Source organism: Halictus rubicundus, chromosome 13, assembly GCF_050948215.1.
Source record: "Halictus rubicundus isolate RS-2024b chromosome 13, iyHalRubi1_principal, whole genome shotgun sequence".
Taxonomy (NCBI): Eukaryota; Metazoa; Arthropoda; class Insecta; order Hymenoptera; family Halictidae; genus Halictus; species Halictus rubicundus.
Window position 1 is genome coordinate 2,775,770 of NC_135161.1, and position 15,098 is coordinate 2,790,867.

Genomic DNA, 15,098 nt, shown 5'->3' on the forward strand with positions numbered 1-15,098 from the left:
GTCGAATACCTTAAATTAAAAATAGAATAAATATTTAGTAAACGATATTACACTTATTAGGGCAGTATATTTTTCCATATGTTTATAATATCTGTATACGTATGAGCATACATAATTTAGTAATGGAGTCAACTATTTTGTTAGCTCTAAATGATTTTAAGTTCATATCTGGACTTTATAATTCAGAATTTGCTGAATTTTAGGTCCAAAATAGCTTCTCTTTTAACGCAACGGTACTACCACTAATCTGTTTACTATCTTCAATCCTTAGGTTGAAGTGCGTCAAGTGGAGTTGGCTTAATATAGTTCATTTACGATAACTTTGATAGTTGTGAACTAGTATTAAACACAGACAATCTTCCTAAAATCTTTCTTTAACTTTCAACTACCGTTACTTTAAATAGAAATAATTCGAATACATAATTTCAAAATAAACTAACTGGAGCAATTCTTAGGAATTTGAGTTTTAGATTCGCTACCATTAAAGTATAAATAACACCAAATACAAACGTTTTAGTAACTCTAACAACTACAATAATTATATAGTAATAAATCATAAGAAAGTAAAATTAATTATTATTATTAATAACATTCATCTGTACTATAAGTAAAATAAATCATATCAATTTTCGGTGTTTGAAAAACTCAACCAAAAAATTCGTATAGACTGTTTAAGGTGTTACAAACCGAGTGGCAAAGAATTCCAGTCCAGGTTATTAATAAATTATATGAAAGCTGTACGAGGAGAATCGAGGCAGTAATTAATTGTAAGGCAAATGGTGGACATTGGAGATTATATAATTTTTAACAGTATTTTATATAACGATATTAATATTATAAAATACACAACGTAACTGTGTATCGTTCTGCAATAGAACCAGTAAAGATGTTTTCCCATATGCAATTAAATGAACATTACATTTACGAGTATTTCATTTGATATAATGCACAGAGTAATCATTAGACTACGATTCTTCAGCTGAATAAAGTAAACAAAATTTTACATTCATCCAATAATGTTTTATGCTACACTTTTATCGAATCGAAATGGTTACTAATAAAATACATTTACTCGTAATTCCAGTCGAATGTAAAGCGGTATAGTAAATGTAAAGCATAAAGAGAACATTTCCTAGGCAGGCACATCTCACAATTAATTCGGTCATTGGTAGTCTTGATGTTTTTATTGCCACCCGATTGAGAAAGTAGTGGATCATTCGTTGTTAACTCCAACAAAATAATTAAGTCAGTAATACGCAAAATTAATTTTTTTCCCAAAACGAACTAACACAAGAATTCTGTATGAAATAGGGTAAAGGACCCAATTACTGTGCCTTTATTAATTATACGTATTTTTAAAGCATAACTAATATTTAAAAAGAGATATATAACATATATTAGCTGATTTTAATAAAAAAATTTAATATCTCTTTTTTAATATTGATTATGCTTTAAAGATAAGTATAATTGATATAGGAATAGTAATTGGTACCCCCACAGTAATTGGGTCCCTTACCCTACTATGTGTAAAATATTCCAGGATTTAATGTACTACTTATGTTATATTCGATTCAATTACACGATGGAAGAATAATTTGAAGGTCCAATTGTGTATGACACGCTAAAGTAATTCTTTAATGTACCTTCTTCGTTGCTTAGAAATAAGCGCATTATCGGTAACTGTACAACGCTGATACGACGTATTCATGCATCTCCTAGCCTAGAATCTCAATAATTATTTAGAAATTCAAGTTATATTAAATAATTTATTAAATTTTCAATTTTTAACTGTTCATTAGAAAACATATAAAACTGCACTATATTAACATTTATATTTCATTGATTCGTACCATTTTTCAAGTTTGTTACACCAACAAGGTGAAAGTGAAATTATTTGCAAATAAAACTGGAAAATAAAATAACAGATATTATAATTGATTACTTGAATGCTATTTTACTAATCTTATTCAGACTCATGCCTTAACCGTAACTGTATGTAAAATTCAGTGTTCAAATCTTTTTTTAATAAAACATGATCATGATTTGTCAATCTAATGATAAAATACTTCGCAGTGATAGTTCTGGCATTCCGGAGTTTAAAAAAAAATAAAACGCAATACAACGAATAAATGTAATTTTTTCTATGGATAATGGGATCTACTCGTACAATTGTACTCTGTCTACTTCGTCAAATTAAGGAAGTGTCATTTTGCATTTGCAGTAATGATGTCAGTAAATCTCTGTCGCATTTGATTCACACGAGGTCATTACAAATTAGCATGTGATCAACAGGTTTCGAGGATTCGTAGTGAAAACGTAAGAGAAATATTTAGGAAATTATGAAAAATATCTAAAATAGACTTAAAACTTGGTACTTAATTGAGTATAAAAGTTTGTGCTTCAGATTTTGTTAAATCATTCTTTTAAAGTGTCATCAAATAATTTGCTTGAATAACGAGTGTTCATAAAAAATTTCATTCTATATTTCGCAAATTTATTTCATGCATTTATGACAAAAATGAGTAGGAATAAATTTCGAAATAGTGAAAACATTAATTAAACTAATATGAAACATATTAAGAAAGAAAATAATTTTCTACTTCACTCCAGTTTGTTGCAAATCAGGTAGAAAATTTGTATTTTGCATAAAGTATAGTACACTAAATGCATAATTTTGAGTAGTGCAGTAATTAATGGTTATATATATACTGGGCTATGGATTTTACGTATTGCAACACAGGCAAACGATTGGACAATTAGACTGATGAATAATTTCTTTATGCCTGAAAGCCAGTAATGCATTTCATGTATAAGAAGCAAAAATGAAACTTGAGAATGATTGGTCCATGAAATATTTGTTTTATTTTTACTGGATTTCTTAATTTGCGAAGTAAAAGACTAAACTTGAACTTAGAGGACCATAAATTCTGGACTCTTTTTTATATAATCCCGTAGATTTTGACGAGAAAATGCCAAAAATCCGTCTTAACGTTAGGAATTCACGGGTTCAAAAGTTATGCGTGTTTAAATTTGTGCGATTTCAAGCGTTTTTAACAGGTAAGGACGCCGCCATATTGGTATGAAACCGATAATTTTCATACCTTCTTTATTTGAGCTCGTAATGAATATTTAGAATATGCGTTGTGTAGACCTATGCTAGTTATACACAGTCTGAATGTTTCGGATAAACACAAACAGTTAAAAATTGCAGAAATCGCAGTTTTTCACGACTTTTCTCGATGAGAACATTTTCGCACAGGACAAAGTTACTTCAAATCACCCGTTTCAAGGAAATACAACTTTTTTGGGACACCCTGTATAGAAGAACACAATTTATGTAGTCAATCGAAACATTATATGATATTCTTAGTGTTATCTTTTGGAAATGAACCAGTATTTTGGAAACTGCCATTTCACGTGTATAAGTACATTGCACACCTTTTTGAATATTTATGTACGTCGATTATTTTATAAAAATAAGAAATTAAGTTTTTAATTACGTTGACAAATGGGAAATAAAATGACAGTGTAATTAAATCGTCATTGAAACAATAATTTATTGCACATTTAATAACGCTGTAGCGAAAAAGGTATTAATATAGCACAATTCACATTTTTTGACAACCGCTTGTCCATTGAATTATTTAGAATTGATGATGAAACTTTCCTAATTCTCGAACGTTTCCACAAATTTTGATATCTCTCCCGACGCCTCTGATCGTGTTCATTTCAACTTTAGATTACGTTGATGGGTCACAATTATCTTCCGGTTCGATAGCGCTCGTGTTTTCATTCAGTGTTTAAAAAAAGAAAACAGAAAAAAAAGTCAGTCCACTCTGTACACCATTAATCGTGGCCAGAACGCTCACGAAATGGTCCGGCAGAAGGGAATCAAAGAGAAACAGAGTCGTGGCACGTCATTTCGAAACGATAACGAGCCGGCTATCTCCCCGCGTTTCCTGTCAGTGCGTGCCATCCCGAAACGTAAAAAGGATAAAACGTGAAAACGGGGGCAAGACAATGACTTTCTGCGAACACGATGACGCATCCACTGAATCGAGCCAATCTCTGTGTTATGCTCGCCGGACGTCGAATAGAAGCTAGACCAGAGACGGAGGTAGCGAGTGGTCCATGATGCCCAGACTGCGAAAAAGAAATTATTTATCGCGATAGTACTTAAGTACGTTGCGTACGATATACATTGTGCACCGCAACTCTGTCCACCTGAAGTATCTTCATTGTTCTAAGCAATACGCGAAAACGTTTCAAATAAAAGATGTAGGATTTGAAGCAATTAATAATTACACAGCGGATCTTTATGCGATTTAACAATTCTCCACCTGATTTTCCACCTTTGCAACAAACTGGAGTGAAATAGAAACTTATTTTCTTTCTTAATATCTTTAATAGGTCGAAGATAATATACATAACAGTATTTTTTAATTCTTCTAATGCTTTCACTGTTTCGAACTATAGCTACTCATTTTTATCATGAATGCATCAAATCCGCTGTCTATAATAATACAGTAATATCTGTATTTTTTTTACAAGTTGGCGCGTAAAGGTGATGTATAGGTCACTTTCATTTACTTAAAATAAAATGATGCATTTTTTCTGGTCGATTTCAAGAATGGTTAATCGTGAATAAAGAAAAAAGTACTAAAGTTTTTGATATAATTGCAACCTGTTTTCTCTCAATCTCAAATCGTACTATTTGTCATTGCTGAAAGCTACATTGGGGAGAGGGGGGAGGGGGAGAATGCTATATTTTCTTGTTTAACAAAGGAACTTTTTACTTTCTACATGTACTCACTGGATACACACTGTCGATCAAACAGTTGAAGTGCATTCTTTACATGATATCATCTTTCCAGAAAGTCTGACATACCTAGAATTTGAGTACAACTTCAATTATTTTAACATTAAAATACATAGGTTTACAGAGAATATTAGTTAGTGAATTTGTCTCGAGCACATGCATGGTTGTAAGATCTGCTCAACCATCATTCTAGGTCAATTCAAGCACTTTCATTCAAATTATTCTATTTACCATGTAATTATTTGAAATACATATATGAAAATAGGAGGAGCCATCATTTGGATAATTTATAGATTCGTTTTTATTTTCGTAATTATTGAACAATTCGGCGTTAGACTTATTCTTATCATATAGGATTGTTTTTGTAGGAAGATGTTTCATTATCTTGGATAGATTAACATTTATTCTGTTTTTTATATTCAATTTTGAGGTTAGTTTTTAAGAAATTTAGGTACAGTTTGACAAATGTCAAACAGTGTCGTGTGTTTATGTTATAAACCTATATAACATATTTAAAGAGATAAATATTAAGTGATAAATATTAAGAAAGAGATAAATAATAGAAAGAGATAAGTATTAAAATTGCACAGTGTTAAATGAAGATGAAACATGTTCTGCCGTTTAATCCAGACTTGCATAGTAAGCATGCCCAGACTAGGCTGTGTATGTATTTTAGAAGTATTGGTAATAGCGTATTGGCAGTTAACGTTACCTCACAAGTATTATGGAGTAAGAAGATTCTTTTGTAAACGCTTTTAATTTCATTATCAATACATTTGATATATATGTATATAGCTTAGATGTGCTCTTTCGTTTCAACCTGAACGTAATTTATTACAAGTAAAGTTGCTCAAAGGGAAATATTGCTTTCCTCTTTGTATTATTTCCTTCTTAAGCAATCCTCATATAGAAGGCTTGAAAATAATTTATAATTTTCTTAAACAATGTTCCTTCAGAATTTAGAAACTATGCAATACCTACGCAGCATTTAACAATATTACATTTGCTGAATAAATCTGGTTTTCTATAATCTGGTTTAAACCATAAATAAATATAATGAAAAAAAACATTTTTCTTTAAGTCAATTAAATTTGAAAAAATAAAAATTAAGCAACCTTCCGTTGCACTTGTATTTATAGGTTTGTAGGTTTTTTAATACAGATATTAGTCAATATCTGTTTTGCATAAATATTTTTTGGAATATACTTGTGCTTAAACTTTTATTCAATGTAAAGCAACATTATTTCACTATACATACATCGCTCTGTATATTAATAGCTACAATATCCAACTTAAAAATAATAAATTTCTGTGGATACATATACATAGTGCAGTGCTTATATTTTGGGAATAAACATATTCAATATGGTAAACAGCAATTTGCTGCGTAATATCATAATATTGTAATAAATGTCGACAGTAGTACAACATTTGCTTTTCCTGAACTCAATTGACGTTTTTATATGAACGATCGATAAGAAGATTTACTTAGTCGGCAAAACATTTTACAGATCGCTTCAGTAAATATCATTTGAAGTATACTACAAATTTTTATGTTTTGACTAGCTGGATTTGTATCAATTGGAAAGTAAGTGCTTGAACACTTTTATAAATTGTATTTGTAGCTTAAACATTTGCTGAATAGTTATATATTATTTTTTATATTATTTGCTGTATGTAGAAATAATGCAAAACACAAATTGCAGTGCAAATTGTACTCGATAACTTTGATTGTAAACAAATTATTATTTTACTGTATTCACGATAGCTTGTTATAATTTTTATGGCTTCTAGGATAAACAGTTACAGTTCTTTTATTGCGTAGTAGAATATAAGCATTGTGTTATAAAAGAATTTCTTATTTTGTCGACTAACATCAACTTTTATCAATGATGACTTTTATGTTCATTAACGTACATTAATCATTTTAACACCATTATTTCTAACTCTATTTTTTATGACTTTCCCATAGCTTCTCTGAAAAATAACTTGTACATATATTTCAATTCCTTACGATGTCTAGAATCATACTTTGGTATTTATTGTTCCGAACGAAAACTAAAATTTGCCTATTTTTAAATAAAGATTTTAATAAAAAAAAGAACATTAGGGGAAATATGTTTTGTAGCGAATGGAACGTAGTAAATATTACACAGATAAGTATCGAATAAAATGTTAAGTATAAATAATCCCCCTTGTTTTTTTAAATAAAATTAAAATTGAATGTGTTATAAGGTGAAACTATACATAGAGCAACTCGCATCAATATTCGTACACTCTTGAAAAGACAATAACATTGTTTTAAAAATAGATCAATCGACTTGGATGTTTTAAAAATTTAGGGGGATTAGTTTACTAAGCAATGTGAAAAAGAAAATTTGAAAAGATTGTAATTGGTCGAAATTGCGAAGATAATGTTAATGGTTGCTTATATATTTAAGGCTATATTAATAATTTACAAAATGCGTTGCGTAGATCTGTGTTAGTCACATACACTCTGAACATTGAAAATATATTCGAATTCGAAAGAAAATTTAAGGGATGGTTCTCCAAGATAATATTAGACGAAAATGAAGAATAGAAAAATTAGGATTTCAGCTTGGGTTTTTAGTTATTAGCTCTTAAAATTCCGCCTAAAATGCAGCAACCCGACCGACAGACCTGCACGTTGTTTACGTCATAATGGCGCGCGACAGTCACGTATCAAAGGGGGTTCTTGCTCGTACCCAATGGTTAGACTTTCACGTCACACACTTTAGCCAATAATTCGGCCAGATCCAAAAATGCGTGGGGAATGTTCCAATCGAATGGTTTACAGCCGAATTCCTGCCAGGTGACTTCTTGTGAGGCACACGCAGTATCTGTCACTTGATACATGACTGTCGCTCGCCTCTATGACGTACGCAACGTACACCTCTGTTGATCGGGTTGCCACATTTTAGGTGGATTTTGAATCGTTAATAACTAAAACATGAAGCCGAAATCACAATTTTTTTATTCTTCATTTTCGTCTTGTACTGTCATGGAGAACCATCCCTTAAAGTTTCTTCCATCTGTAGTCGAACACCCTGTGTTACGCTTTGGAACCGAAAGTTGTGAAAACGGTACTTTTCACGTGATCCAATTTCAATGAAATTTTCAGAATGTATATGTACACTTATGTATAATTACGTAACGTATATACATATATTAGAAGGAGAAGAAAACTATTGAAACTTTTATGTCATCTGCGAAAAATTATTATTAAATTGAACATGTAAAACAATTTCTAATTTCGTTATTTTTGTTTCAGCAACGGTTCAACAATCCACCACCGGTAGTACCATTAGGACGAGGTGATATAGGAAAACCAACAAATAGCGATGACGAATACAATATTTCACCACGGTGGAAAGCTTTCCTTGCGAATAATGAAGGTAATTAAAATGTCAGCTCTATACAATATCAAAATTCGAAATTCGAAAAGAAATTAGAATTTGAATAAATCGTGGTGAAAGTGATCAATTTCTTCTGTACTTTCTGTTTATAAATATAAGAATACAGTTCTGCCATTCCAAAAGTTTCATTTGATATTTAATACTGCAAAGATATTCGTACAATTTCTTACATTGTTACCTTATAGTCATCATTACTCATCATCGCATTTTGTATTTGAAGAATGCGTACATACCGGGTATCCCAGAAATGTTATATCTCTTTGAAAAGGATGATTCCTAAGATCATTTGAAATAACTTTTTTCTTTGCGAAAATTTTCTCCGCGGTTTTATTAAGGAATGTAAGGAGTTATCAGGGTGTCTCAACATTTTTGAGACTGTTAAGAGTATTGTTAAGAGTTTCATTGGATAAACAGTTATGAAATAAGGACTATGTCATCAACGTACTACACTGAGTTATAAAAGCATTCACACGAATTGTGAATATAAAATAGTAGACTTACTCTTTGCTATTCCTTCTTGTAAATAATGGTATTTGTTACTGTTTAATGTTTTAAACTATATTTTGAATACATATTTTATGTTTTTCAAAATGTTCTAACATTTTTTATATTTTTTGGTTTTCAGGTTCCGAAGAAGATAGGCGGAACGTAGAAGCCTATGATGATCGGATCGACGATGACGGTTATAACCGACAAACCGATGACCGCGAATATGGTCGTCGGTCTGAAGGACACCAATATGGCGACGGTAATTAATATACTGAGCTAAATATAATGGTAATACAAGTGCTAATTATAAATTAACTCAGAGAATTATAATAGAATATCTACTGTTACTACATTACTGGCAATATCCGTCTACAATTTTATTGTTAATCATGCTTTGCAATTACGTGCATGTAATTGTCGAGGTGGAAAATTTGAGTTCTTAACTTTGTTCAAAACTAGCCATAAATGCTTTTAACGAAAATTGTCATTTGCTACAAATAGATTTATTCTAATTTGTAGTTTCAAAGACAGTATCAAAGACTGCAGCCGATAACATTTCTAATCTAATTTGTCAAACATCAATACGGTATCAAGCACCACTATAGATATCTGGGAAAATACAGTCACCTTAGAAAGCATTGTAAATTAACGCTTGCCCTATGGCAATAGCAAAAATTAACCCACAGGAATCAATACGAACTCGCGAACAATTAGAGAAGTTTTGGAAATAGTGTTATCTGAGACAAAGAAACCCGGATACTCAGCAACTTCATTAGTAACAAACGATAGTTGAAACATACAAATTTAAAAATTAATATTTTATAAAGAAGGTTTCAGGCTTTTAGAATCGATGTAGATTTGATCGTTTAAACAATGTACACGGTAATTCAATAGGTCTGCACAAAGGGAACACATGTGACATAAGTAGAATGATTTATTTAGATTTTGCTCACGGATCAATATAAAATTGATGATATCAATAATTACAATATGTTGTCAAAGAAAAGCGTTTGTCTTGTTTGTAATGTAACAGCCTTAGTTAGTGTAATATTGTGAGATTTGCGGACTCGAGTACTGTCCATTAATTAATGGAACCGTTTATCTTTCGCCTTTGCACTATTGTATAATAGTTGGCTATTAATCGATAATACAACCAGTTATATGCGCGCGCAACTTTATGGTGTTCCATAAAATTTAATGGATTAGAAAATTGTTATTCCAGAGAGTAGGAAATTTACTTTTCCCACACTTTTGGAAGGTAGTCTTGATTAGCAATGGAAGACTAATATGAATATGTTACATTTTCTCTATTAACAATTCCCTAACATCATAATCATATTCAAATATTGAAGTTTTGCACACATGTTCTAGATTGCACTATCCGCTTGGTCCTACGCGTAGGTATTTTCTAACACGTATCTCGGACTATTTATAGAGAAAAATTAGCGCAACGTTTAAATGTCTTTTCCTTATATCGGTATGTATCTTTAAGAACGAAGCTAAAGTTCTGAAAAACGGTCAAGTTGGATTGACCTCAAATTTTGCACATAGCCTCATTGTGCATCAAAAACATGTTTGCCAAACGGATTTTTGGCGACACGAATACATTTTTTTATCACTTTATTGTCATTTTCTATCATACCGACATAACATTTTCTACCTTACAGGCATTTCGGTGCCAATTTCAACATGTTTCTGTATCAAACCAATCAATGTGTTCGCGTTTCTTGTATCGTCTGGACACATTTCCACCACATTCAGCCATGCCTATAAAACAATAAAAAATAAACATAATCATATCTAACCCAAGCTAACCCAGACCTGACCCAACCCACGTACAGCATTAACAAGTTCAGAAACGACACCTAATCCAAGCCTTAAGTCGGTAAAGTAGAAAATGCTTGTCAGTAAGGTAAAATGAAAAATTATACTAATATTATACATTTTTTTTCGAGTCGCCAAAAATCCTTTTGGGAAATATGTTTTTAATACAAAATGAGGCTATGTGTAAAAATTCAGCTCAATCTGATTTGACCGATTTTCGGAACTTCAGCCAAGAACGACACCAACAATATCTTGATTCGATAAAAGTTTGTTGTACACGTTAAATGATTTTTGTTACACCTAGTATAGTTTATTGCAACAATAACTTTCGAACGACTTTTTAGATACAAATTTTATTTTTTAGTTTGAATGGCTTTTGTATCAAATAGAGGTTACAGATACTTGATAAAATGTTATTCTTAAACTCCTTAATGTACACAGAAAATTCAATTTGGTTTCATTCGAATTATTTTGTTTTGAATTTTGTAGTTTAATCGCCCAATGCCACCAGTAATCTTTTTTATTTATGAAGGCGACAGAGATCGAGGACCTTACAACGACGGACAAAATCGAGGTGTCCCTGATCCGTACAATCAAGGAGCCGGCGATTTTCATGGACGATCTCGAGGCTACGAAGACCGTTACAATACCAGGACACCTGAAGATACTCGTGGATCTGGAAACCTCGAAGGAAATCTTGAAGGTCCTTACGGTCATGGATCGACTGGTTATACAGGACACTCGCAACGTCAAGGAGGATATGGTGCGGCTGGCAGTTCGGACAATTATCCGAGCAGTTATTCAGCTGTACCAGTTCCAGGACATACTCGGCAGAATTGTACAGGATCAGGTTGCTGCGTACCGAAATGTTTCGCTGAGAAAGGTTCCAGAGTGAGTACTCATTTTTGCAAAAAAAAAAATCACTGCAATACAGTAAGAGTCCACAAATGTGAAAAACTTGAAAAAGAAAGGTAAAGCTCGTGAATAAATTCATTTCCTCATTGAGATATAGGAATAGAGGTTTCCGGATTTTTAAACAACAATGTAATTAAGTGCCGGGAGACCGTTGTTTCTTTTGAAAGAATTGTCTTTTTCGTGATAATTAATGAAACCTTATTCAAACACCGTGGTATTTTTATAGTATAACACAGCCAACGTAATTACTGTGCACAGGGTCCACCAGGTATAATGGGACCACAAGGTCCCAAGGGTCAAAGAGGATTTCCTGGAACAGAAGGTCTCCTAGGTCCAAAAGGAGAGAAAGGTGATCCTGGTCCTCAGGGATCGCGTGGGCAGACAGGTGATAGAGTACGTAGCATCGTACCGTCGGAAGGCAGCATACGTTAATTGCTATTCGTAGCCGTTCTAATTGTATCGCTTCTCCATAGGGAAAAATGGGTATACCCGGATTTCCTGGTATAAATGGTGTTCCTGGAGTTCAAGGTCCGCCAGGATCTCCTGGTTTTCCCGGTCGAGATGGCTGCAATGGAACTGATGTACGCAAATTAACGAGGGAATTTGATAAAACAAAGAACTGACACATTTATTTTATACGTTAAATTCTTGTAGTATAAGACTATTGCGTGAAACTTAAAACTTATTTATTTTTACTTGGTGTATTTTATAATCACATCAACTATTTCTACTTTTCTATAGACTTTTGAGTCCCGAATTTAATTGGTCGAATATGATTTCGAAATCAGATTATTTAGCATAATAACTTTTGGACCAAGAGCATTTGCAATTTCTATTAAAGATACTTGAATATTTCTCTAAGGATACTTGAAAATAATAATTTAGATTTCAATGCATTGGTATTCATATAAATTCTTGTATCTGTTAGGGTGAACCCGGTCTCCGCGGTATGCCTGGAGAGCCAGGCCCACGTGGTTTTAAAGGCCCTCCTGGTCACAAAGGAGACAAGGGTCAACCGGCATTTGCTGGGTCCTTTCCCCGTGGTCAAAAAGGTGAACCAGGTATTGATGGCGTGAGAGGACCCCCTGGACCACCAGGACCTCAAGGAAATCGTGGGTCTCCTGGGCCAAAGGGTGAACTTGGTCCTTTCGTAAGTGACCTCTTCCTTCCACAGTATTTCTGAAATGAATTCAATCAGAAACAAAAAGTGTAACGAATCGGGTGGTATAGGAAAGGCACATACAAGTAGAAATGTTTCTGCAACAACTCAATTTATTTGGTACTATGTTTATAACAGCTTCGGCGTCACTATTTTTCTCGAAACAAAGGTAGAGGACGATCAGTCGACTATTTGATCATCTCCCGGCCGCGATTGTTTTGTTGCATTTCATTTTGAAGCCGAAATAGTTTATAGACGTTATATCTTGTTTCTCGATAGAAGAGATCTAAGAAATGGTGTCCGTTGTAACTGCTATTAGTACTTTCCACTTCAATTTCATAACATATCGGTAATAAGAGTGGAGTTGGTAGCATCGTGACTGCTAGTGAGTCTCGATATACTTCTTTTGCAAAACGGACCATAGTTGTACAGTTGCATAGTATCTAAATAAATCTCTAGATAAATAATTACATTGCTATACAGGGACCATCTGGACAGCCGGGTCCTAAGGGAGAAAAAGGAAACATGGGTCTTCGATTCGAGGGTCCGAAAGGTGATAAAGGTCAGAAGGGTGAGGTTGGACCTAAGGGTACAGCTTACCCTGAATTACCCTTAATAGGAGTAACAGAAATTACAGGACCTCCGGGTGAGCCTGGAGAAAAAGGAGATAAGGTATTTAAAAAATCAAACGCGATACATTTTGTTCTTTTATTAACGAAATAATTTAATACGTTGTACAATATAGGGCGAAATGGGATATGATGGGCAAAAAGGTGAGCCAGGTCCACTTGGTGATCATGGGTTACCTGGTAGCCCTGGTGGGAAAGGAGAGAAAGGTTTGGTCGGAGCTCCAGGCATTCGAGTAAGTTTAGTGAAATTTATTGCATTTACGAGCCACATGAGAATGTAATACATCATCAATTATTGTGAACTGTTGTTACAACCAGGGTAGAGATGGTTTCTCTGGGCCTCCAGGACCACCAGGTCGCAAAGGTGACCGTGGTTACGATGGTTTAGATGGATTACCCGGACGTCCTGGTCTGAAAGGAGAACCAGGACGCGATGGTCCATCGGGTGTTCCGGGATTGAGAGGACCTCCTGGTCCACCAGGAGTGAGTGTTATCTACTAATTTATTTATAATATATTCATAGTAAACTGTTCCAATAACTATTATATACTGCTGTAAGACCTTGATTTATAAAGTCTTATGTTGATCGAAATGTCAATTTCTTGTTAAAAATATATCTCGTAGAGTCCTTTTTTATCTTATTTCGCAACTTCGGAACTAATACTATTTGCAGTACCTATGCAAGCAAAAACAAAAAAAAATATTCAGCACTCAGAAAGATTTTTCGAACACTCTTACTACAATAAAATACTACAATAAAATGAGCTAAGTTTACGTTAGACTTATTTTAATTATCAGGGCGGCAAGGGTACACCAGGTCCGCCAGGGCCTAAAGGACCTCAAGGATTCCCAGGTCCAATTGGTCCACGAGGTACTGATGGATATCCAGGAGATCCAGGTCCAAGAGGGCCACTGGGTCCTGCAGGAGGCCCTGGTTCAGCAGGTATCCCCGGTCCGGAAGGTTTGCCCGGAGAGAAAGGAGGGAAAGGCGAACCTGGCATCACCGGATTCCCAGGACCAACGGGACTTCGTGGTTTTGATGGTCCTCAAGGTCCTCCAGGTCCACGAGGTTTGCCAGGAGAGAAAGGGTTATCGATAACTGTAAGCGCGAAATTTAATGAAGAATTAACGACCTCTTTTAAAATATAAGCACCTAATATCCAACCTAATTTAAATGCTGTCTATCCTTCGTGAAGGGTCCAAAAGGAATGGATGGTGCACCGGGTTTAAATGGAGAAAAGGGACAGAAGGGTGAACGTGGTTACGTTGGACCACGCGGATTACCAGGAGATTCTCTGGATGGAATTCCAGGATCGCCAGGTGAAGCTGGTTTACCAGGAGAACCAGGAATTGCTGGAAGTGACGGTATTCCGGGGAGTCCCGGATCGCCTGGTGAAAAGGGAGAATTAGGAGGACGTTGCATAGACTGTTTGCCTGGTTTAAGAGGGCCTAAAGGAGATCACGGTTTCGATGGCAGCCCCGGAATTACTGGTGCCCGAGGACCACCCGGAGAACGAGGTTTTCCTGGAGAACCTGGTTCTGATGGCTTACCGGGACCAATCGGTCCACCAGGACCACCGGTATGAACTAATTGTATTATAAAATCTTGAAAAAATGATAACACGTTATCCAGTAAACGAACAACACATAACATGATTACGATTAACACGTATAGTTAGTATTCGTAGAAATCCTTGATATGGTTCGTTACTGCAGCACGCTTTTATAGTGAAGCTTCTTTTGAGAATGAAAAATTAGAAATATTTACGCATTTATTTGTTTTTATTTTTTTTTTGCTGGATTGCTTTATTCTAGATTAAATAAAA

The 15,098-nt window shown here is 34.1% G+C and overlaps 1 protein-coding gene across 1 annotated transcript in view; it reads left to right on the plus strand.

The window, feature by feature from the left end:
* Positions 1 to 15,098, plus strand: part of Col4a1 (Collagen type IV alpha 1) — a 46,937-nt gene that overhangs the window by 18,131 nt on the left and 13,708 nt on the right. The window contains exons 3-13 of the mRNA XM_076799110.1: positions 8,112 to 8,235; positions 8,882 to 9,004; positions 11,102 to 11,460; positions 11,743 to 11,877; positions 11,958 to 12,065; positions 12,413 to 12,634; positions 13,127 to 13,315; positions 13,389 to 13,505; positions 13,591 to 13,755; positions 14,071 to 14,373; positions 14,469 to 14,852. Coding sequence (XP_076655225.1) covers positions 8,112 to 8,235; positions 8,882 to 9,004; positions 11,102 to 11,460; positions 11,743 to 11,877; positions 11,958 to 12,065; positions 12,413 to 12,634; positions 13,127 to 13,315; positions 13,389 to 13,505; positions 13,591 to 13,755; positions 14,071 to 14,373; positions 14,469 to 14,852 — 2,229 coding nt within the window. The remainder of the gene's footprint in view (positions 1 to 8,111; positions 8,236 to 8,881; positions 9,005 to 11,101; positions 11,461 to 11,742; positions 11,878 to 11,957; positions 12,066 to 12,412; positions 12,635 to 13,126; positions 13,316 to 13,388; positions 13,506 to 13,590; positions 13,756 to 14,070; positions 14,374 to 14,468; positions 14,853 to 15,098) is intronic.